Source organism: Homarus americanus, unplaced genomic scaffold, assembly GCF_018991925.1.
Source record: "Homarus americanus isolate GMGI-L3 unplaced genomic scaffold, GMGI_Hamer_2.0 scaffold37032, whole genome shotgun sequence".
NCBI lineage: Eukaryota > Metazoa > Arthropoda > Malacostraca > Decapoda > Nephropidae > Homarus > Homarus americanus.
This window is the reverse complement of record NW_024731852.1, coordinates 6,418,461-6,444,653: the sequence shown is the minus strand read 5'-3', so window position 1 is coordinate 6,444,653 and position 26,193 is coordinate 6,418,461. Positions and strand designations below refer to the sequence as shown.

Below are 26,193 nucleotides of genomic sequence, written 5' to 3'. Positions count from 1 at the left end.
ACCCCACACATATGTGCATGACACCATCACTTACTTCCTGAACCAGTAACCATGACTCATCACCACCTTTTTTGTAAGCTAATACACATACAAATAATATTCAACTGAAGCCATCACAGGAAAATATACAAGAATGACAAGAAGAGTACAGTGTGTACTGGAGCAACATAATGAACATAGACAGAAAACCAAGGTTTACATAAAAAAAAAAAAAATTAGATTTAAAATAAATGAGTGAAAACCTAGAGAATAACTCATATACAAGCACACACACATCATTGAAAAAATATAAAATAGTAATTTTCATGGTAAAAGAAATTATTAAGTTGATCATTTTACAATTGAGCAAAAGAGCTCAAACTTTTCATAAAATTCCTCATTGATCATTGCAATTTTAGAGCATTACTCTATTTAATGATGATCTATAGACAGAACAGTACAGTATATTATTTTCAAACAATTTCACCTTTCTGAGAAGGTTTATATTATTGTATGTTCGAGAAGACTTTTGTATATACAGCTCCTCCCCGACTTACGGCAGGGTAAGGGACCCAAATCCAGGTTGTAAGTCGAAATGGTCGTAAGTCGAAAATGCTTAAATAATACATAGAAAATCTAAAATGGGTGTCTCTTTTTCTTCTCAGCACCACAAAACTCTCACTTTTAAGCTTGCCAGCCATTTTAAATTGAATTACAAACGAAAATTTTGTCTGTGTACTGACGTTGGGACTCAAAAATACGTAATTTGACAAAATTTTGGTACGACTGAGGCAGGTCGTAAGTGCGGGTGGTTATAAGTTGAGTAGGTCGTAAGTCGGGGAGGAGCTGTAATACACTATTCACAAACCCAATTTTGAAGCATAAACTTCAGGAGGCTTACATTATGTTGCTGAAAAATTCCTTTAAGTTAAGCAACCCATTTCCATGCATTTCCTCAAGGAATTCTATAAGAGGGTTGGTTAAGGAAAAAAGTCAGTAGTTTCGTATTAAACTTAAATCAAAACAACACTTACTTCTATCTTGCTGTTCTTTAAACTTGTCTGGATCAAGATTGAGTTTGTCTATATGATCCTGGAGTGTCGATGCCCACGTGTGAAGCTGGTCCATGATGGCCCAAGGTGTTGTCATGGAAACAGAAAGCAAGACTAAAGTGTGTTCCAAGTTGTCTGCATTCACTGAAAACTCTAAAAGTTCTGCATGTTTAGGGTCTCCATCCAGTACCCAGACACTTAGCCTTGTGTGGTCTGTAAAGGACAGGGATCACATTAGTACAATACCTTTAGGTTGTAATATTGATTTTTGTTTTATTAATACTGTACCTGTATTATAACTCAGATTTCTGATTTTACTGTACGATGTTACAAAGAAATACCCAAAAGAATACTACACCCATAAGCAGTGTGTATGAGGTACAATCATAATGATTAAAGCCATTCAAATCCAGGAAGGTGCCTTTCTTTTACTAAATCAATAGGGAGTGTACTTTTCAATTATAGACAAAACCACTACAGATCCTTATATTTTTCAAATAACAATTGCATGACATTCAGCTTTCTGTGGACTGAAGGTTGAATGAATGAATAGATATCTACTAAAAGGAAACACTGAAGCAATGTTCCAAAAATTACTTTTCTTCATAAATACAAATCAACACCAAACTTACCATCTCTGTATTCATCCCTGACATCTATGTATGCGTACTCTAAACCAGAGCCTTTTTTGGGATCTTCATTTCCTTGTAGCTTAGCGATCAGTGTAGTTTTACCGGATTCATTTTCACCTGAAAGTAAAAGATCACACTGAAAATTTCAAACACGTGACCACAAATTTCTCATCAGCTAATTTGGCACAAGCTACTAAAAAAAAAAAAATGTCTACTGTGTGAAAGTAAATGTAAAGATACAGAAATTTTTGTACAGGTAGAATATCAATCATCCAGCAGCTTGGAACCAGAAACAAACCAGATTCAGGTATTTTCTATTTTTTTTTTAAACAAAAGGCCTTGAAAATGTATAACTGTACATATACTATACCTGTAATATTGATTTTCACCATTCATGGTAATGTTTATCTCACTTGAGAAAACTTCTTGTAAATTCCCCTTGCAAGGGGAAGGACACTAGCCCTGCATACCCCCTCTTGCTTTACCCAGACCACTGACTGATCAACATAGGGATGCTTCTAGATGCCTGTGTCAGCACCTCAGCATCAGATATGAAAAATTAAAATTTTTTCCTAACTTCAAGATTTTCATTTGTATAACTGAAAGGTGTGGTTGCTAGACATACAAAGCAGAACCTACCTATGATAGGCCCAGCTTTTACTCTGCACTTATACATATGATTCCATGTTTAAAAAAAAAAAAAAAAAAAAAAACCCTGTACAGTATATTGTTTATACACACCTTTGTGTAGGAAAACATTTTAAAGGTATAAAAACTTATTAAAGTTTTTGCATATGAAAACCCTGAGAGTTAAGTGAATCCTATTCATGGTTGATAAGCTTAAGATGGTGTTTGCAGAGGTGGATGGTAAAGAAGTAAAGTTGGTTCGTTCTTTAGCTCAAACAACTTTTTTTTTAATAAACAGTACTTGACAGTAATTTTTTTCTCAAAATTTTTACTTGGGTAACATTTCAGACAATTATCGGTACTCTTAACTCATTACCTATTTTTCAGGCCTCATGTTACCTCATTTCCTATTGTAACCCCACACCCCTTGTTTTTCCAAGCGGCACCGTCGCAGTAGTAGTATCACTGTTTATGAATGAATGGGTATTGGTCGTATAACACCGGACACGCGATTGGTGGATACGTTTACTATATAGGTCATAACAGATTAGCAAAAGATCAGTATGCTAGGTTTGGTTTTCTTTAATTTGCCTCTCGCATTCAATGGTATATGCCACAAGCCCCCCAACTCTAACTTTGGCTAATTGACACCAACACTTCATGTGCAGACTTCCACCCTTATTCTAACACTTTTCCACTCATGTTTTCCTTCCTCTGCTCAACATTTGCAATTTATACATTACTCTAAATATCTGTGTGAATCTGAGCCAACTGATTAAAGATTTTATACAATGTTAAGACTGTGGAGTTAAAAGGAGTTATACAGAACAGGTACTATTTTTTTCTTATACTTTTCCTTCATCTAGAATTTTTTCTTCTACTATCATTTAGTTTCCTCATTAAACATTCAATCTGTTTTGTAAAGGGTTCAGTATAGAGGTAATATGTACTGGAATCTGAGGAGCGGTTCAGTATGCAGTACAGTAGAGGTAATACTCTACTGTATTGGACGTATCAAACTCTGAAGTTGTGTGCCAGTTCCCTTAGCATAATAAAAGGATTATGCATATACAGAGGGGTCCCCGGGTTATGAACAGGTTTCTTTCATGAGGACGTTTTTAAGTCGAAAATGTACGTAAGTCGAAACACATGTTATGTGCATATCGTACTTACAGAACAATATTTAAAATCCCACTATATCATAGCCTAAGTCCTTATATACTTCTAAAATCACTTAATTTAAGAGAAAAGAAGAAATAGAATGACAAAATACAGCAAATGAGAGTAAAAAATGAGTCATCAGGTAAATAAAATATTGTAAATTTGAAGTTTAGCCCCGTTCATGTTGGCAGGCGTTCGTAAGTCAGACATTCATAAGTCAGGGACCCCCTGTACTGTACAGTACATACAGGAGGGGGAGACCTGTATATACTGTACACAAATTTGCACTTATGCGGGATCCCAAGGACGTAACCCTCAGGCAATCTGAGACCCGACCGTACATTACAGTAGTACAGTATTGTATACAGTACACTGAATGAATTAAAATATTTCTGATTTTAAGTACAATAAGTATATTTTTTTCCTATTCTGTTGAATCAGATTTTTTGAGACCATACTGTACTTTGGGTGGACATCAAAAAGGGAAATCTCTTTCCCTCCTCCTGCATGCACAAAACTCTTCTAGTGTACAGTACAGTACTTACCTAGCACAAGGACTGATTTCCATGATGGTAGTTTATTGCGTTCACTTGACTGCACTTCTCCCAAGATCTTTTTCCTGAAAATGAAAATGAATGTTTACTTACGCTTTCATGTTGTGTATGCATAAATCATAAAAACTTCTCAATACAATAATAATGAAAACTATACATAATTTCAATGATTTGTTAAATAAAAAATCATCAATTACAATGCATTTTCAGATATGAAAACAATTAAATACAATAGACATAATCTTCAAACACCTTCATTCATGAGTAAATGCTAAAAAAAATATTCCTACAAATGATATTCACAGTAACATGAAGCTTAGGTAAATTTGACAAAGTTTGCTTTAGTTAAGCAAGGTTAAATTAAGTTTTTATCTGATATTAAACCGGTCATATTTTGGTCACGGATATTCACAACTGATAAGAGTACCGTTCTGTAATACAGTATATTCCACACGAGCACAGAATTACAGAGCATATTCACAATGTACAGTACAAGGTGTTCAGAAATTTTAAATACATAAAGCTTTCACTTTATTTTTCAAAACTGCATGAATATGCAATGAAAAGTTTTGTTTGAAAAGCTGAAATTACTAAGAAAGTGAAGGTTGGTGCAGGGCAAAATAAAGAGCACAATATAGTATAGTTTTTTTTCTTTTTTAAGGGCCTCATTTTAAGTAAATACAATTTGGAGAAAAATATAAGACAGATCAATCAGTTTACCGTTGATTTAAGTTATTGGCCTGTGGACAGTTATATAATTATTTTGGTTACACCAATGTCCTTCTTATAGACTTCGCTAAAACAATTGATTCACTTATGAACCAGAGGCGAGTTGGAAACCTAGAGCCATGGGAATAGTGGATGAGGCCCCCAGCCAAACGAAAAACAAAAACAAAAATTAAAGTTAAAGTGTCAACTTTCAAAATGTTATAACCTTTGAACCAATAAGCATACTGTATATGAATGTTTTTTTGTTTTCAAATGTAGCTTAAGACATCTATTTTTATATGCAATGTCAAATTATTTTCATTAGGCATAATCTCCTATTGTCAGATAGCTATTCAGATTACGGTAGGTGAGGTACATGGTGGTACAGTATTGAAGTTTTTGGTGGGTTGAAAGTGACTATATTTTGGTCCTAAACACATTTTAGATAACTTTTTGACCATTGTTATTTATATCTGGGCTGTGGTGGTTGGCTGGTTACTCCTCTATCTAAGCAGATTTTGCTCACAGCTACCATGAGCAGTCCATTGTCCCCCTGTACTTGCAGGACTCTGAGCCTTACCTACATTTGCATTTTCAGCTCCAAAACTTGTCTCTCGATAGAGGAAGGTTTGTGGAAGACAAAGCTATAAATATCACAATTTCCACTACATACTGTATTGGCGGAAGGCAAGTTACTTGTATTTTCCATAGTAATTTCCATGCTTGGCAACTTCTAAATATTTACCCTGATTTGCTTTAATTTTGATGTAAGAAATACGATTTCTTCTTTAGATATCTTTCGTTAGGTGGATGGATAACTCAGACTATTGTCCTTAACCCTCTTGTGGTCTTTTGACACAAATTGCGTTGCTCCCATAAGCAGAAATGAAGGAACAGTGGACCAGCCCTATCAACCACCTAAGTTCCTCCCACTAGCCTCATGGGCTGGGAGATGCATCTCTAAGGGTGCAATTTAGGTCTGGATTGCTCTACCCAATGTATATTAAAATGGAAAAAACCTTTCCTGTTACAACATAAGAACATAAGAATGGAGGAAACTGCAGGGGGCCTATTGGCCCATACTGGGCAGTCCCATTTACACCCAACTCCTATTGCTCATATATCCATCCAACCTATGTTGTAACCTGCATTGAAATAATGTGAGGGAGTGAGATTTCTAACCATGACCTGAAGTACTGTATCAGAAGGTTAAAAATTAGACCAAAACTAATCGTACGGACCCATACGGCATTTCCCATGCTAGTTAGCTGTATAGATAGAGTATACTACTCATATACAATTAGCCACATTGTAAATAATACTGTACCCATTCATTCTATTTAGTAAGACAATAAATAAAGTGGTCCAGAGAAAGAATAAAGCTACCCATTCACTGTACCTTTGTTTTCCTTCTATTACACATACTGTCAAAGTTAGTCTACACAATCTGCAATTCCTATCCAACCAGGAGCGAACTCTTAACAATGGTTTTAAATTAGAGAAATTTAGATTTAGGCGCAAAATAGGTAAACATTGGTTTGGAAATAGAGTAGTGGAAGAGTGGAACAAGTTACCAAACATCATCATTAACTCAAATACGCTGGATAGCTTCAAACATAGGTTGGGTGGATTATGAGCGATAGGGGTTGGGTGTAAACGGGACTGCCCAGTGTGGGCCAATAGGCCTGCTGTAGTTCCTCCATTCTTATGTTCTTATGTTATGTAAAATGCATCATCCTTGTAAAGAACAGTTACCAAGGCCACATCTTACCTTCATGCTCTAGTTTTACTCTTGTTACTTCTCTCAAGAAAACTAAGTTGAAAAACCAATGCCATCACACATCCCTACCTCAGTCCCACTCATACCTCAAAGTTTTAAGTCCTTTACTTACACTTATAAAATATCATACATTTGTTGCACCAACTTTCTTTCTACTTAACAAGCCTTCAACATACAATAGCAAAAATGGAACCAACCCAATCCTACCCAAGTGCATATCAATTTGTCGGTTCTTCTTATTATAAAATCTTCATGACACACAATTTAGTTTGGCAGACAACACAATTCATCTCATTGAAAAGGCCTCATAATCCTAGGTCAATTAATATAGTCTGCTTTTGAAATACGACACTATGCACTCCAACCAGACCCACATTTCCTAATATCATCAGTTACTAAATGAAAAGTGATGCGGATTACAAAGGCATGAATTACTATAGGAACATAGACAAACTAGTGACCCAGGAAACACTGTATCCACTCAGCCGCCACACCCCATGAAAATTGGTCTACCGTTAATATGTTTACAAGGTGTTTTCGGGCACATACACTGTGTCAAAGGCATTAATGTAGGTGGGCAGGATTGAGTGTGTCCCTGTTTGGGTTAGCCTATAGTTGTCTGAATACTCCTACCTCACTTAACTGTCCTTCACCTCCCCAACACTCAGGCCTTATCAATAAATTATGACTATAAACGATAATGTTTTGGGAACAAATCTATTTTCACACAAGAAACTACTCTGATAACTCTAATGGACAAGGTTCTTCATGTGTAAATACATCAGATGTTCAAAACGGCTGGAATGTCATGTCAACAAGACCGCTCCCACCACCTTTGTTCATGCCTGATAAACTACCCTTAACTATGGGTGGCGCTCCTTTCTACTACCACAAGTAATCCCCAAGTACTAAATAACTTACCAGAGGTTCTCTTTTTCCTCTGCCTTTTCTTTTCGGAGGTCGGAAAGCCCAGAGAGGGCTGACCTTTCCCCATTGAGCGCCATGTTGTCATGACCAAAACTACGTTCCAATAATGTCAGATATACAACAGATACTATAAATGACTGAATCTGGTATGGAAAGACAAAAAGAAAACAAAAGCACTGAGCTAAATAAATATTTAGATTAGATATACTAATAAATACTATATATCTGATATCATTAAATTATTATACGCTGAAAACTTGAAAATCTATTGTTTGCAGAACACCCATAGTTCGCAACGTCACAAAATAGACTCTAGAATATCTTTGGTCTCGTGACATGAGTTTTGACTGCGCAACATGGCTTACTTAAATTCGTCTTGCAGCGAATATGATGGACATGAAGTATGACTGTTAACATTATTTTTCTTTACTCGTCTCATCCTTATGAGAGGAAGGATCAAGAATGACGTCATTTGGCCTGGGGTGAGTCACTCCCGGTTTGCCGTCACCTGTGCGATCCATTCATGAGGGGCGGCTTCCTGCTGTCTTCTTGCCATGCTAAGTCAAATACTTCGAGAATAAAGATATGTAAGTCAATAAAATGTTGCTAATACCGTCCAGTAATGTTTATATCATTCAATATTAACTGCATTTCTTTACTATAGACGTAAACAACATTATAACAACGAAATATAATGTAGAGCTGCTATATATATATATATATATATATATATATATATATATATATATATATATATATATATATATATATATATATATATTGTATTGTAATTTGTTCTTTATACTGATTGTTGACGAATGTTATATATAGATGTTTGATATATATATTTATTTAACCTGGCGATATTAATTAATTAATTGTATCTAATAAATGGTGACTGAATATAGTGACAGACTTGTTTCAGTTACTAGGAACTTGTATAAAACTTTGTGAACTTCAGATTTGTCCGGGAACATGAAGACTTGAGCTTTGGAGCCTTTCAGCATTATTGTCACGTGTTGGCTATTGCAGCTAGGGCAGTGTTCGTGTATGTGTGTGTGTACTTACATTTTTCACCTTTTTTACTTGCCCCTTCAAGCATACTGCTTTATTTTATACACATGACTACTGTGTGTGTGTGTGCTGCATAATTATGCATGTGTGTGCGTGTCTTGTTGTGTACTGTGTGTTTATCATACTATGTGCGTGCGTTTCACAATGCTCATGTGTACACCCGGTGGGAGTGGTTACTCGCCGACAGGTGTTCATGCGCATAAAAATACGTATCCCTAGTAACAAATGTCTCTTAATGTCCATCTCCTATATCATTAACCGACGAAACTTTCTAACGTTTCCTTAATAAATGGAATCTTAGGTTTTCATGATAATGAGATTGCCGCAAGTCATTCGCTCACCGGAATGTAATTTTTGTTTGTCCTCTGTCAGTGTTAAATCGCGTACAGTACGAACCACATAATTATACTATACACGTAGTACGATAGATAGGTATATTATAATATATCTATTATGAAAATTTCGGATCACTTAAAGATTAGCCCTAGCTTATTTCACCCTTAGATTTACTACCCTAAAGCTAACCTAACCTAACTTAACCAAACTTATTAGTAAATCTAACTAATCTAACTCCCCAGGTAGCGTTTGGGTGTTTAATCGTGAGGTGAAATACGGTGGGATTAATCTTTAGGTGACAGGTGATCCAAAGTTTCTGTCCACACAATTTGATAAAGTAAATCATTGATTACGTTAATTTATTTTCCTTACTCTCCGCTGGGTCCGAACACTAGTACACTGTATCTGAACCAGGCACAGTGTTGGTAAGTTTGTTCTTGGATGGGCTCATAGTTGGTGCCGTCATAACATTTTCTGGCAGGCTATTCCAAAAGTAATTGTTACGACCCGGTAACTACTTATCACAAATATTGTACTATGCTTTACTAATTACATTGCGCAGTATAAAACATGCAAACTTAAATTTTATTCCTTTGTCACTGAGGTTTTTAATGTAATATAGGTTGAATTGAACAAAACAGATATGAATTATGACTGCACTGAAAGTGGCAGGAGCTTAATTGATAACGTAATTAAATTGTCATAAGTTTGTTTAAAGAGTTGTGCATAGTACCTCTTCCCAAGTTTTTTCATATTCAAGATATATACTCTTATCTCCAAATATGTTCTGTATGCCGTAGCTCGTAGTTTCAATGAACCTGATATGGAAAACTTGCTGTCCAGCATCAAGTATACGAGTACAAAATCTTATAGTAAACCCGCGGTGTCATCCTGATCGTGGTCGGTATACACACTGTTCGTGTAGACCTGTTTTCTTGTAAAAAGTTTCCCATATAACGATACAGTACTTCCCAACAGCTTGGTGAGAAACATATCTGGCAATAAATTGAGTTGTGAACCAGTGGATGGTGAATGTGAGGATGATCGTACTTGCCTGCAGCAAGGCTTCGTCGACCTTGTGTTCTGTTTCATGGTGAGCTGCTGTACCCAATGAGTAAGTTAATCTGGCCACCTCACTTAACCTGACTTCGCACTGCTCGACCCAGATTTTTGATTCACAGGGAATCGTAAGATGAATATTTGTATTAAATGAATATACTGCATGAGTTAGTGGTCAAATTATTGAACAAAATCTGAAAAAAAAATATTTACGGTAGTTTGGCAGTGGTAAGCGAGCGTATTTAGTTATAAGGTACAGTTGTTCTCAGTGTTGTCTCTGCTATTTTTTTGTAAGGTGTATTTTAGTTTAGGCTTAAGTCAACCAGGAAAGTGCATTTTTACATCTTCAGTTACGAGGAATGTTCATCGTAAGAGCCTTTGTGAACTGGGATCTAGACTGCACCTACCGCCACACCTTCCTCTTGGTGATATCATGTCTGTTTATAACAGGTAAAGAACATTGTGACCTGTAAGTTGAGAGTTTTAAACATTCCTCTTAAATTGTGAAGTTATTTTGCTGAGGGCGTGAGTGTTGGTGATGCAGATGTGTTGGTGAGGTAGGTGTGTTGGTGAGGTAGGTGTGTTAGTGAAGTAGGTGCGTCGGAGATGTAGGTGTGTTGGTGAGGTAGGTGTGTTGGTGAGGTAGGTGTGTTGGTGAGGCAGGCGTGTTGGTGAGGTAGGTGTGTTGGTGAGGTAGGTGTGTTAGTGAAGTAGGTGCGTCGGAGATGTAGGTGTGTTGGTGAGGCAGGCGTGTTGGTGAGGTAGGTGTGTTGGAGATGTAAGTGTATTGGTGATGTAAACGTGTTGGTGATGTAGGTGTGTTGGTGGTGGTGATGCAGGTATGTTGGTGGTGGTGATGCAGGTAATGGTGGCGGTGGTGATGCAGGTAATGGTGGTGATGGTGGTTATGATAGTAAGAGCGGGTGTGGTACAAGTGGTGGTGGCTTTTGTTGGGGTGGTAGTTATAACTTTGGTGGTGGTAGTGTTGGTCATGGGAGTGGTACAGGTGGTGGCGGTGGTGATGCAGGTAATGGTGGCGGTGGTGATGCAGGAAATGGTGGCGGTGGTGATGCAGGTAATGGTGGCGGTGGTGATGCAGGTAATGGTGGCGGTGGTGATGCATGGTAATGGTGGTGGTGGTGATACAGGTAATGGTGGTGGTGGTGGTGATGCAGGTAATGGTGGCGGTGGTGATGCAGGTAATGGTGGTGGTGGTGATACAGGTAATGGTGGTGGTGGTGATGCAGGTAATGGTGGTGGTAGTGATGCAGGTAATGGTAGTGGTGATGAGAGCGGGTAAGGAACAGAAAGTAATGATCGCAACATTCTAAGCTTCATCGGCTTTCTACTTCGTGCCAGACATTCTCCTGACGCCCACCTCGTATACATCCCTATTATCATTCTACCTGAGACCCCCTACCTCCATCCCTCACCCGCCCTGCTACTTAAACTTCCCTTCCTATCCCCTCTTCTTCTTCTATCATCCTTTTCCTCTCTGCCACCTCTCACACACACACACACACACACACACACACACACACACCACACACTGTACATCTTGAACACTTCAGCTCTGAGTCAGCTGTACCACTTAGGTAATGACTCTGTGTGTGTGTGTGTGTGTGTGTGTCAGAGGAGGTGAGGGTATACATGTGTGTGTGAACAGGTATGTGCAGAAAGCGTGAGTATGTGTGGGATAGGATGTGTGAATGTGTGCGGGATGGGATGTGTGTGTGTGTGTGTGTGCGGGATGGGATGTGTGTGTGTGTGTGCGGGATGGGATGTGTGAAAGGGGGTGGGATGCGTGACTGTGAGGTGTCAGATGTGAGAGAGGTTGTGTGAATGTGTGAGAGGGCGTGTGGGAGGGAGGGGTGAGACCTGTGAGGCATGATTGTTTGGGAGGGGAAGGAGGAAATATGGGTGACTGTGTCTCACTGAATATACACTTGCTTGTTTGTGTGTGACAGTATTGACTCGCTTTTTTATTGACAAGTTGTGAGACAGTGGTTGCGTGTGGTGAGGGCTGGGTGCAGGGTGTCACTAGGTGTAGGAACAGTGTCCCACAAGTATACATTGCACTTTTGTTTACTTACAAGATTACACTCGCTCTGTCCTGTTAAAGAGACATTGTTTATCGTTGTTATTGAAAGGCTAGCTATCACTGTACATAAGTTAAGTATCACAATGTTAACGTCACTAGGAATAAGCTTGTTTTCATGTAAACTTTATTGATTCACTGTGTTGCTTCGGGCTAGGCCAACGGGGTCCTGTGGGTGGGGCCCTCACCGCCGTTTGTATCTAATTACGTAAGTATGTTTATATCTATGCATGGCTGTGTGTAAGGTATATCAGCTGATGTAAATGAGTTGGTTATGTCTGCAGCACAAAGGACAGAGGCATAGTTCACTGCAACAACTCTTGGAACCATCATGTTTTTTTATGGTCAAAATATCGAAGGCCAAGATCGTATTATATATATATATATATATATATATATATATATATATATATATATATATATATATATATATATATATATATATATATATATATATAGTGTAGTGAGTATACCGAGAGTGACTGGGCAAGTGAGTAACGAGAATGTCGGGTAGGTGTAGTGAGTGACGAGGCAGGTGTAGTGAGTATACCGAGAGTGACTGGACAAGTGAGTAACGAGAGTGTCGGGTAGGTGTAGTGAGTGACGAGGCAGGTGTAGTGAGTATACCGAGAGTGACTGTACAAGTGAGTAACGAGAGTGTCTGGTAGGTGTATGAGTGACGAGGCAGGTGTAGTGAGTATACCGAGAGTGACTGGGCAAGTGAGTAACGAGAATGTCGGGTAGGTGTAGTGAGTGACGAGGCAGGTGTAGTGAGTATACCGAGAGTGACTGGACAAGTGAGTAACGAGAATGTCGGGTAGGTGTAGTGAGTGACGAGGCAGGTGTAGTGAGTATACCGAGAGTGACTGGACAAGTGAGTAACGAGAGTGTCTGGTAGGTGTATTGAGTGACGAGGCAGGTGTAGTGAGTAACGAGGGTGACGGGGCAGGTGTAGTGAGTAACGAGGGTGACGGGGCAGGTGTAGTGAGTAACGAGGGTGACGGGGCAGGTGTAGTGAGTAACGAGGGTGACGGGGCAGTTGGTGACGCCCCCTGGATGGGTTGATAGTGGCAGCAGTAATCTAATGTTTATCTTTAATGTGTTGGGCAGCTGACGTTCCCCTGACCAACGACCCTCACTTGCTGGCGAATTTAGATAGAGTGAGATACAGAGAGGGAAAGATCGATAGCTAGACGGAGCAAGAGAGAGAGAGACTTACAGTGGTTCAGATGAGTGGTGTCTACGTCATCTGTTTCCGTGTCTACTCATAAACATTTCGAAAGTTGATGGGGAACATCGGATTCATGAGGCGGCCCCGAGGCTCTGTGTAAAAGCTGATGTTACGTTATGGCCACTGTGACTTCTGGGATGTTTACCTTGGGTATTAGGTTACGACAGCTTAGATGTGAAGGTTTAGCTCTAAGGAGGCTGGGTTATGACAACTTAGATACTAGATCCTTCAAGACTTCATGAGTTTCATATGCACTCGGCCTGTACAGATCGCTTTGTGACACTTCATAATACTAATCACCAAGTAACGGGTCAGGGTCATTAACATCAGATATACTGTACCTTAAGTTGATAAAGTCAGTACTGTATTCTTCTCGATTCTGAAATAATGACTAAACATCTCTTCTACAATTCCCTAACATAATTGAGTTACTACAGATGATTTTGCTTTTCATTTCTGAACTAGCAGAAACGCGCTCATTCGCTAGGCCACATTGTCTCACTGTTCAGTCCCCAAAACTTCTTCTTCCATCAATAGTTCATTAACGGTGTATGTAAGTTCCACCATGTTTTTCACTACAACGGTACAGCAAAGCATATTTTTTAGCATTAAACTGTTATTATTTTATTGTCTAATCATCACTCCATATAACACCACCCATCATCACTACAGTACATATAACATCATCTATCATCACTACATATAACACCATCCATCATCACTACATATAACACCATCCATCATCACTACATATAACACGATCCATCATCACTACAGATCGGTACGTAAAGTAGTTTCCGAGATTCTCGTGCGGACACAGACAGACAGACTTCTTTGTTTTATATAGATCTGAATTATACTGTTGATGTTATGGATAATTAATTTGCTGCGGTACGTAATTTATGTTGCCTTAATAATTTATTCATTTATTTTATAAAATATATATTAAATGAATAGCAGGGCAAAACTCACACGGACAAAGGAACAAATGAAGGGATAGCCAGAAGGACGTATGAATAGACGAATGGACAGACGAAGGTTTGAACACCAAGTAAACATACCGCCAATTTTCGCTGTAGACTAAATCGTGGATGATCGGGCTAATATTGACTTTTAATTTACTTTTACTATAAAAGTAAAAGGAAAAAAGGAAACACGCCGCCAATTTTCGCTGTAGACTAAATCGTGGATGATCGGGCTAATCGACGCTGCCCTTATAATACGAAAGCGGATGCACAGTCTTCAGGTATAGTGAAGGGAGGGTTTTCGGTAATGCCAGCCATGAGGGGAGGATTCCTCTCAAGGAAATCCCCCACTGGTTACGCTCTCTGGTTGGGAGGTACTCCGCAGATTGTGGTTTCGTCCAAGGACTATGAATCCTTGGTTTTGTCGAAGGTCTATGTCTGAGGAATTGCTGATGGGGACGAGGTCACATGAACAAAATAAAGTTTTCGTGAGTTGAGAGAGCAAATTGAAATAAACAGACACAAAAACAATATCATTATTAAAAAAATAGAGAGGAAAGAGGAAGAAACAGATGAAGAGACGGATAAGCAAATATTGAGAAGAGTAGTTGACTTTGTAGACCAGTTACCCATCACAAATGTGGAGACCCGAGAGCCGACTTATACGCACAGTACAGCTAGTGAGAATCGTCATCCCTAAACTCAAATATTTAAGGGATATCTTGAAGGCGCTAAACCTTGGGCAGTTAACCACTTAGAGGAAAAAGCATCCTTTAGATATTTTATTCTGACTAACTCCAGACGATTTTATTAAGCTGAGTGGAATCCCTGCCCCCTAAAGGGTTAAAGTACAGCAAAACCTGCATCACCTCCGACCGGACAATTTGGCAACATGAAACTACAAGGAGCTCAGGCATAAAATAAAAAGATTTACGCAGTTGCTCCCATTACAAGACTGTACAAGACTACTGAATATGCAAATGAATTAATAGTGAATAAACATGATATCATAGATGAATTAATGTGTGGATCACGTGAAGATTAGGCACCCTAGCTTATTTCAGCAGATGATTGAATACTTTACGTTAACCTAACCACTCTAGATAACGTTAGTGTTTAATCAGGCGAAATACTGTAAGTTGGAGTGCCTAATATTCACGTGATCCGAACATGTTTTGTAATAGCGAGATTCATTGGATGATAATAATAATAATAATAATAATAATAATAATAATAATAATAATAATAATAATAATAATAATAATAATAATAATAATAAATATTATTATTATTATTATTATTATTATTATTATTAATATTATTCAGTAAAACTGGCATACAGGTTTACATTTGGTTAGACATGTTTATGAACTTGCAGTTATACAGTTCGGCATGAATTAGATACTGTAGATATACAGTGCACGTAGGTCGTGGGAGTGTTGTGTACAACTTCCTCTGTGCCGAGACAGTGCTCAGGGGTGGATCCATGAATATCAAAAGGGGGGGGGGGTGAGGTCAAAAGAAGTTGTGGGTGGACGAACAAGCCGAACACAGTGAGCCCACCCAACTGGGGGGAATTTTGAAATCTGACCAATATTATTGGCATTATTAGGCCATTTTGAAGCCATGTAAACTTGATATAACGAGATATTCCGAGATCATTAGCAATTACTTTTTGCTATACAAAAAAAAGCCTGAGTACAATACTGCGTTAAAGAAAAAGTATTGGAATTTTCTGATGAAAAGATGGGTCCGGATATTCAAGTCCCTTGGATTTGCCCCTGGTGCAGGTAAATAACAATGGTAAACAGTAAGGTGATTTGACCAAGGTTGGCCAGCCGACTAAGCTGTCAGATGCTTATTTCCAGGACGATCCTTTAATATTTAAAGGTCATTAGCCTCCATCCCTTGAGATATCTACCTCTAATTGGATGGTCATTGGGTAAGTAAGGTAAAAATAAAAACATATTGAAGTTTTGTCCGTGAGAGTGTGAACATGATTAATTGTGCGACAATTTATATTAATTTGTATGACCCTTATGTGGTATTTGTATGAAATTCACTGTGCAATATATTTATGATTTTTATATATATTGATCAGACATTAGATAAATTCAAATGTGAATTAAAAAAAATCACTGAAATAGCGTCACTCTTAATGTTAATATCTTGAGTGGGATAGAAGGTTTGGGACACTGGACCTGGCGGTGATCTGTACCCACTAACCCGAACAAGTTGTAACATGGCCGCCACCACGCCAGTCTCATGCGAGGATATTACGGTAATTTATCACATTTCTCCACACTACTTATACATTGTTTCAATATTATTCTGCCAATAATAGATAGAAGGGTAGTTATACATTATGTTGGTGGTAATATACTTAGAGAACGGTAAAGTGGAGTTGGCGTTCACTTGAATAATGATTGAACAAGTTTTAAGTTGGCCTTAGCTGATAACCTTGAGCAGACGATATGGTTTGATCTTGTGAGGTAATATAACTACTTGAAGCGATTCAGTATTAGCATTGAGATATTCAGTGGATTAAGAAGTATCTGGAAATTTATCAAGGATCATTTTGTACTTATCCCTGCTGTAAGAAGGATGACGGAACAGGTTCAGGTTTTAGGTTAGCCAACAGGCCGGCTGAAAGGGGTCCGACTAATTACCCAAATGTAGCCAAATATAGCCGGAATGAAGTCAAATAAGGGTCCTAGATGAATAAATCGGACTGCTAATCACTTCTCGACTAGTATTTGGTGTCAGAAAGTCACAAAAAATTGGAAAACTTGATTTAATCTGAGTTAATAGATCAAGTGCATGTACCTAACCTAACCTAACCTAACCTAACACAACTCAGATTAAATTAAGTTTTCCAATTTTTTTTGACTATGACACCAAATAATAATTGAGAAGTGATTCACAGCCCGAATTACGCTTGTACGACCATCATTTGACTTCATTGCGGCTACATTTGGGTAATTCCTCGCTCTGTCGGTACATGCACGCGATCTATTAACTCAGATTAAAGTAAGTTTTCCAATTATTTGTGACTTTCTGACACCAAATACTAATCGAGAAGTGATTAGCAGTCCGTTTTATTCGTGTAGGACCATTATTTGACTTCATTGCGGCTATATTTGGCTACATTTGGGTAATTAGTCGGACCGCGGCTGAAAGTATAATGATCCGCACATACTGTGTGTCATTGAATAGAAACTCCACATTAATTTTTATGATAAATATTGCAGTCCCTTTTAATCAGGCGGCAATGATATATACACTCCTTTAACACTGGGCAAGATCAGCAAACTAAACCCAAACAATACTTAATTTAAAAAAATATTAATGGAAAAAGATATATTTCCCATTGAATTTCATGGGTGATCTTGCATAATTTTAGCAACATTCTGGGATGCATGTTCACCATTTTTATCCAATTATTATCAGGGCTTGTAGAATTAAAAGATTATTATCTCTTGAACAAGTAAAAAAAATCAACATTGTTATTGAATTTCCTTAATTTTTTCACAGGTTATTATTATTTTCAGGAGTGCTGTATTTTAAAAGCGGCAACTTTAATTAGAACCTTATAGAACCTGACCTAACCAACCAAATAGAGCCACTTAACTTAATTTCCTAGCTGCGGGCTCTGCACTGCAGATTCCCTGCCAAAGTAAACAAAGTATTTATTTTGACACCTGGTATCAATGAAAGTAATTTTGTTGAAGCGTCCTGGTGTAATTTTGCATTTTTTATGGACATGAGAGTATGCACTGACCGAGTGGGTTGGTTGTAAACAAACAGGGCAGACGACAACATGCGCTGACTTGGACGATTTTTCAGAGTAGTATTTACGATAAATATTTTCTTCGTCGTGTTTTACCCCCAAATTTCCGTCATCCCTTATGCCCTGCCCACTACAGGTGAATTATGATTGTAGATAGAGAAAAACTAAAAGAAAAATACTTATAATTAAAATAAAAAGTTGTCTCTTTTAAAATACTTACTATAATGATAAGAAGATCAGTGGAAAAAATGAACAAAATCTAACAACTTTTGGTGGTAGCTGTTTCCTCATAAATTACCTTGCCATTTACTGGGTTGATATTATACTGTATAATATTTGGTATTATTTTGCTTTCAGACAACACGGAATCTTAGGAATTTTATCTTTGCAATAGGTAATTTCAACAATTCTAAGACACTTTTCTTCTTTGACATTTCTCTCACAAATGATGATGGTAAATTACCTATTTTAGGTCATTTTCTTCTTCTGCATGATGTGACAATTTTGATTAATATAGAGCAGTTTCTGTAGCTGTGTTAGAGACTTAGTCTTTCCAGATTTATAGTTCATTGCTTAAGCTTTCAGAACACACAAGTTATTAATGTTGGTGGATTTTCAGTTTTGGTTCAGGTTGACATTTTCATGGAATGACCCCATTAGTTGATGCATAAAATCTTATTTTATTTTGGGTATATCCAGAAGCCCTTTACTTTTTTCTTGGTAGCAACACCGAAGAAGAAATCTCATGAAAAAATCCAGGTTTACTTTGAATGAAGCTTTTTGATAATTTGTTTTTTCAATTAAGCAATGAGAAATATGAACACTATGAAAATCTCTGATAAAGTGTTCAACATGAGCCTAGGTTTCAAGGGATATCCATAGCTTGCTTCCCATTCAAAATGCCAGAACAGATCCATTTTCTTATCTAATCTAATACTTCCTTTGTATATTTGTTTACTGTTTTAATTGTCTTAGCTTATACACTGTATTTCATCATTGAATCATTGTTGTAGGATAAATATTACACAAACCAAAGGTAGCACTTTTATAATAAACTATTCATTGTTTTTTAAGGTCATGAGAAGTTCCAAATTTTCATATATTTGCTTAAATAATGAAAAAAAATTATTAACGAATTGGCAACTCGACTACAACCACAGCTGCCACAAGATTCTCACACAAGATTTTCTTCATTACATAAGCAAATATATGAACACTTGGAAACTTCTCAGGATTTTAAATAAAGATGAATAGTTTATTATTATAAAAATGTTACCTTTGGTTTGTTTAATATGTATCCTGACAGTGATACAGCCAAAACTAGATCCACCAATCACCATTACATACAGCCTTACTTTACAAGTATTGCCAGGTAAAATTGCGAGTACGAGACCCAGTGTGGGGTCGGTGCATCTTTGGTTGACTGTACCTGCCTTTTTCAGAAACTCAACCTCTGGTATAAATAAGTCCAGCTTGTACGGTACTGTACCGTATAAGAAGATTTTATATTTACTTTTATGAGATCTTTCAACTACATGCAGTTTTTGTTGCTCTTGGGTAGCTAATATTAGACATTTATGCAATGGAAGTTAGTACAGTACAGGTATATGTACTTTTACAATACCTATTTTTCCCATTCTTTGGATAATTTAATATTTTGCAGATAATGATTTAATGTGGATTATAAACCTAATGCAGTATGTTATTTATAAACAGTAGGTTGCATTAAATTTTATATACAGTAGTCCTATACCATATTGACTAAGATAGTGTTAGTCAAATAAAAAAGTGACACATTTTTTCAGGTTTTTTCACCCTTTATTATCTGCTGTAGAGTTGAACCAAAATATATTTAGAAAAAAATTAAAATACTGTACATGTTTATGTATTTGCTTTATTTCTTGACAGGACACACTGCAAGCAATGCGGGCCATTGATGACAAAATAATATACGAGTTGAATTTGGCCACCCCAACACAGTCCTTTAGAAATGAAGTGAATCCAGAAAATCACTGCAGGACTTTACATGAACGAGTAAGTCTAAAATGTCATTGTTCACAATTTCAAAGCTTAATTACTGTACAGTATTTCAAATCCTTATAAAAGTATCTGAAGATTTTTTCTTAATTTTTTCTCACATACTGTATGAGCCTTTTCTTGCTATGGTGTAGGGTTGGCCTGGCAGGTGTGGATTCCCTAATACAGTAGTAGGAAGCAGCTTGTGGGCTACCCCAGCCCCATGTTAGGGTGTTCGTCCATTGAAGGATTCTTTTATTATTAGCAAATACACCAGATAATGTAAATGTATGAGGAAGGAACCCAGTCATCCACTTTGGCCAGGAACCAAACCTGGGACCCTTTGCTTGTGAAACAAATGTTCTTTACAATACTCTATAATGGAACCTCAAAAATAAGACACTTGTGAATGTGAAAAAATCAATTAATTTATGATTAATTACTTTTAACCTCTTACATTGTGGGGCCTCACATCTGGGCCTCCTGGTTATATTGTTGAGGTAGTCCGGTGCTTCATGTGTAAGTGCTGACAATTATACTCGTATATTCCATGGCATTACTAACCTGGGAAGTTTTATGTTTACATCAATTTTATGGCAGCAAATACAGGTAGTATGTTGATGCCTCTAAGCTTAGGTAATTCCTGTTGCTCAGTTGCAGACCAGGTGGTGAGAAGACTACTGTACATAGTCCCAATTAGCCAACTAGCTCAACTAAGGGTTTGGATATTTTCCCTTTTTAATTATATTTATAACTTTATTATAATTTTGAGCTGGACTAAATTCATATAAGCATAGATTTCAGAATCTCAACCCCCCCCACCACCAGACCTCTATGTACTGGGGATAGCAATTTATAAGAGTGCCTGGGTCTTAAGGAGAAAAATATTGACTAGCTAATGTGGATAACTCGTTAATCATTATTGCAAACATTTTTTCCACTCCTAAACATCAATAGTTTAAATAATCAGGACTGCAGACAGCTCTTGAGTTGTATATGTACTACTGTACTTACTAGGTCACATGTTGGTTTTAAGTAACAATGCAGCCCTTAGCTAGATGAGTGGTATATCAAAGTCAAGACTTGATTACTGCCATCACTGACTGGGACTATGACTACTGGATAGGGGGGGAGATAACAAATCTGCAGATGACTGAGGAAGTTTCAGAGTTAGCTAGTTTTGCCACTTGGCAGCTAGCTTATTGAGTACCATGTTTTATCATCTCGATGCTTTAGTCACTTCTGGTTATGTGTAGTAATATGGACTCCAGGTCAGCTGGGGTCAACCAAGGCAAGTACAGCCTTTGTCAGATAAAGTTGTATAGACAATATACTGGTAATCTTTGAGTTACCTCAGGGAGTAGCATCCTTGTTTTGTCAGCTAAGAGGACTATTGGAAGTCCCACATTGTAAAAGAGAGTTTCTGATAGGAAGGCCAAACAGCCATAAAGCTTGCTTCAATTATTCCTGATGGGAACCTGGACACTATGCCATCAGGTAATCATGGCTAACTCATGCAAGCATGGAAAATGGCATTAAACAGTGATTATGATGGTTCTGTCACCTGTAATGGGGGATTAACTGTCCTTCTTTCTGAGCTACTATCTGTAGGATAAAGTTTCTTAAGTGGAAGCGTATGTTTTTCAAACATTTATTGTTCACCCTTTCTCTTCTGCTGGCTTAAACCTACACACCTCTTTTGAGATGGATTTTATTTATTTTGAATTCTTTTATTGCCTGTGAATAGAGGACTTAAGGGTACATATCCTTCATTGTAAAAATCTATAACTCATTAGGAATGAATGATCTGTACACTGCTATGCAGTACTGTACTTGTGTGTGAAATCTCCTGGTTTAGCAAGATGGTACTACCAGGTGCATGAGTACACCATTACATTTTTTGTTTAATACATTTTCCTTGCTTCTATTACATCAGTACTTATACTGTATTAGTCTTTACATATCAGTGTTTGTGTTAATATATATCACTCAATTTATTGGAGTTGATACTATCGAGTAAACCCATGAAATAATCTAGATTTTTCCATTACTTCTGTAGCAACTTGAAGCTTTCATACAGAACTATTTAATATCTTAAGCTAGACTGATGCATAGAAGGTGAAAATAGTTGTCTTGCTGTATGACAATACATACAGCAGTATATACCGTAGTGGGATGTAAATAGATAAGATTACTGGCGAACGTTCGTCCCAAAAGGGGTCACAGCTCAAGATTGTAGAAGCCGCGGGTCCAGAAAACTGTGAGGGCAAACTTTTTCAGAGTGAGAGTTGTGAACTCTTGGAACAATGCCAAAAAGTGTTGTGGCGGCACCGAGTGTGACCAGCCTTGACCAACACTGGAGCAGGTTTAGGTACATTCAGGAGCCGGTGCATGCCCAGTACTTGCCAACAGTGCGTAACAGAGTCGTGACCAATCAGTGGTGAAGAGGATAAAAGTAAAAAAAAATATTTATGGTCCAATACCCTGTGTGGCAATTTTGAAAGTGAAAAAGTATATAGTTATCAGTTGTGGCTGAAGAGATAAAATGTTCTAGTATGTTTTTATGGTCATAAATTCCCTACGCTACAGGATTTATTCATCTATATTAACTAAAAATAACACCTTTGAAATAGATACTTATCCCGAGTCCCATAAATGTCCTGTTAACTGATTTTCCATTGTGTATGGTATAATATACTGAGCTACATTCTAAACAGAGTGGTAGATAAGTGATATTAATACAGTATTATATATTTAGAAGCATTTTGATGTACTGTACAGTTGTATTTGTAATCACATTTACCATATCATAAGAGAATATGAAATGTAAGCTGGTCTTGAGAGGTTCACAAGTTTAGATGGGGAACAGGTCAGGTTAGTTTCTTCCTATATTTCTGTTTCATGGAACCTCACATGTTTCTGTTTCTTCAGCTTCTTAGAACCTTATTTTTCTCCATCCCTGTAAAGTCGCAGTCACACACGAGCACTTTTATGAGCAATTTCAGGACAAAGTTATTTCAAAAAAATTTCCAGATATTCGATCATGTTTTTGGCGTGATTTATTTTACCATGTATATAAATTTTTTATTTCTAGCAAGATTCCCATGTCAAAACATGGCTAATGCTATATTTATTGACATGAATCTTATATATCAAGTATTTACATATACATGTACTGTATATAACATAGGTTAATGACACTACAGTACAAGTACTCCTCGACTTACGACCACCCGGACATACGACCGCCTCAGTCATACCCAAAATTTGTCTAATTACGTATTTTCGAGTCCCGACGTTCGTGATTGCGCTTTGTACTGAAAATTTTTTCGTTTGTAATTCCCTTTAAAATGGCTGGCAAGCTTAAAAGTGAGAGTTTTGTGGTGCTGAAAAGAAAAAGAGATACCCATTTTAGATTTTCTATGTACAGTACTGTATTATTTTCTCATTTTCGACTTACGACCAATTCAATTTACGACCTGGATTTGGGTCCCTAACGCCGTCGTAAGTCAGGGATTGCCTGTATTATGTATAATATGCACTAATAGTTTTATAAAAGACACATGTTTAGTTTATAATTTGGGTGCTGATTTGGTGTGTTTGTTTACAAAACACAAGCATGTGCAGCCGTTAACAATCCACACACATAGTATCTGGGTCCTCTTAGCTCAACTCTCTAACCAGTTTATCATAAGCATTTTCAGTCCTCCTCCTTGCCAGCCACACGAGTCCACAATAATTTTTTATTTTTATTTCTCTCGTTTCTTTTTAATAATAAAAAGATTACCAAGAATAGCTGCTGCATCGTCTCCATTCATCTTGCCTTGTTGTTGTGATGTTCTGTCTCCCATATATTTGCATGGTAACGTTCACTTGTTTTTTCTTGCTGCAGGTAATGGAGCAAAATCCACCTGATTGACCATATATTGACCATGTATTTTCTTGCTTCAAATTAATTTTATAAAAGCGCTCGTGTGACACCTGGCTTAAGACTACAGTGATATCTCCGTTAGCCGGAACAATTGGTGCAGAGCACTTCTGGGAATGAGAGATTTCCGGGTTCCGAGACGACTCTCTCAAAGCCGGAAAAAATCTCTCATCCCCGGAATATTCCGAGTAATACAAAAATGTTCTCAGAAGTTACAGAAATTGCTCATTACATCATCTTACGAACTCAGAAAAATATCCCCCATCCCAGGAATTTTCCGGTTACCGGAAAAATTTTCTCTGAGTTTCTGGAGAATGTGCATGATTTTCATTACTCAATCCCAGAACAAAATTCCCCCTTCCCTGGAATTTTTCGGAAAATGTGCCACTCGGAAAATCATTCCCAATGCCCTGAATGTTTCGGAAAATTACAGCTTTGGGAACTATTTTCCGAGAAAATTTAAATTTTGGCTATCAGAGAGTTCCGGGTTTGAGGGATTCCGGCTAACGGAGATATTATTACATGTACTGTACTGTATATTACAATTCCATTTGTATTGAAGTTTTAACTATCGCAATATTGTATTACAATTTGATTCTATTTTATGAAAAGCAGTTACCCAGAACCATTTAATTTGCTTGTTTTGTTAGGAACTTAGCACTATTATGAGTTTTGTAATATTTTGCAGTAAACTTTAACAAAAGTGAGGTACATTATCAGGAATGTACCCTTATATCTCATTTCTAATTTTGTCTGCATCCTCATACTTTGGTAAGAAAAGGGACTAAGTCTCGTACTTCACCTATTTTCAGTTATTGATTTCAAACAACCATAGACAGATACTACAGAGGGTTTTTAGGTGCTCCTGTAGGATTGGCATCATCTAAAAGTCAAATTCCTTTGCTTCCTGTGCTTGTAGGCATTGTGCCTCTTGAGAGCTAGCAGGTACTTTATGAGCCAATTAAAGCCTTTGGACATTAAAGAACAAAACAACAAAATAAAAAATGAGGGGGACATAAAATACAAATAGGAACTTATGATATGATTAAATTATTGAAAGGTAAGAAGTGTGTAAAGAGGTGAAAAGGTTGCAGGAGGAATATCGAGAAAATTTGAAGTTATGGTTACAGGTACATTTCTTTTTCAAATCATAATTTGTGTTAGATATACATATACAGTATATAGTACAATATATATATTTTTTTTTACTCGTTTACATGCACACACCATTCTATGTACGAAATGTAGAAAAAAAAGGAACTATATAAAGTAGTACTTACCTAAGGTCAAAAACATAAAAGGAATAAACATTTCTTCACATTCTAGTGTGCTGAGCAGGTGGGGTCAGCAGAGTGTGGGATCTCAACCGCTCTAAGCTGTCAGTGGAAAGGATGATGAATATTTCATCCACAAGCGAGAAGGTTAATGCTGAATATACTAATGGACTTTGCAGTAATTCAGGCTTATGCACCAAAATAGTGTAATATGATAGCGAGGATTTGGATTTTAGAAAATTTTGTAAAAATTAAAGAAGGCAGAAGAACAGTAAAGTTTGGTAAATATTTGATTGCATAGTTGTATGTTGCATTACTGGGCTAATTGATGCTTTGGACTGTCCTGAGCAGCAGTTTCTGTTTTCATAACTGATACACTACTTCCAGTATAGTAGTACACAAATTATGAATCAGATACTAAGAGGATAGGGAAAATTAGCATAAATGCTGTTTATATGCTTTTATTACTGTATATACTGTACCGGATACATTTATGGTATTTTACTCTAAAGTGAATATTATAAGGCTCTGGACTTGTCTCTGTGAGGTCTAGTAACCTAACCCCTTATTTACTATATGGTCAAGCTCTTTTTAACCATTGGGTTTTCAAGAACCCTAACAGAAAGTTGTTCAAGTAAACAGAATTTTTCCGATATTTAAAGTGAATCTCCGGTTATCTGGGGTGTCTGAGTAAGCATAAAATTTAGTATTTAGGATTTAGTATAATTCTGCACTAAATAGGAATTGAAAAAAAGATGAAACTAATATCAGATAGATTTGATGGGAGAATATCTAAAAAGGCAATACAGTACTGTACAGTACTGCCACAGATCCTTGGCAGGAAATTATTTTGGTCTTAAATCCTGCTGGCAGGAAGGAAAATATGACTAATTCGTGTTCATCAGCCACAATATCTGTTTTGGTTTTATTCTAAGGACAGGCTGACTGTGTAGGCTTTGGTTTTATGCCACCTCCACTAGTTTCCTTGACTCATCCAGTGCT

At 37.2% G+C, this 26,193-nt stretch overlaps 2 protein-coding genes across 12 annotated transcripts in view; one reads left to right on the top strand and one right to left on the bottom strand.

Annotated features, from left to right (window-relative positions):
* LOC121867984 (cytoplasmic dynein 1 light intermediate chain 2-like) overlaps window positions 1-7,529 on the bottom strand; it is a 32,873-nt gene extending 25,344 nt beyond the window's left edge. For all 7 annotated transcript variants that reach the window (XR_006089278.1, XR_006089279.1, XM_042368171.1 and 4 more), the window contains exons 1-4: window positions 7,415-7,529; window positions 3,997-4,070; window positions 1,664-1,780; window positions 1,014-1,244 (exon numbers count right to left, since the gene is read on the bottom strand). Coding sequence is in view for 5 of the 7 variants with exons in the window: in XM_042368171.1 (XP_042224105.1) it covers window positions 1,014-1,244; window positions 1,664-1,780; window positions 3,997-4,070; window positions 7,415-7,497 (505 nt within the window). In the remaining 2 variants the exon portion in view is untranslated. The remainder of the gene's footprint in view (window positions 1-1,013; window positions 1,245-1,663; window positions 1,781-3,996; window positions 4,071-7,414) is intronic.
* Window positions 7,530-7,942: 413 nt separating this feature from the next.
* LOC121867983 (protein MIX23-like) overlaps window positions 7,943-26,193 on the top strand; it is a 31,812-nt gene continuing 13,561 nt past the window's right edge. Inside the window, exons 1-3 of one of the 5 annotated variants that reach the window (XM_042368163.1) lie at window positions 16,411-16,464; window positions 19,882-20,007; window positions 22,222-22,224. In XM_042368163.1, coding sequence (XP_042224097.1) covers window positions 16,426-16,464; window positions 19,882-20,007; window positions 22,222-22,224 — 168 coding nt within the window. In that variant the 5' untranslated portion in view covers window positions 16,411-16,425. Of the gene's footprint in view, window positions 8,008-16,370; window positions 16,465-16,651; window positions 16,676-19,881; window positions 20,008-22,221; window positions 22,225-26,193 lie in introns of those variants that run through there. The other 4 variants (XM_042368165.1, XM_042368162.1, XM_042368164.1 and 1 more) reach the window with 4 other exon arrangements.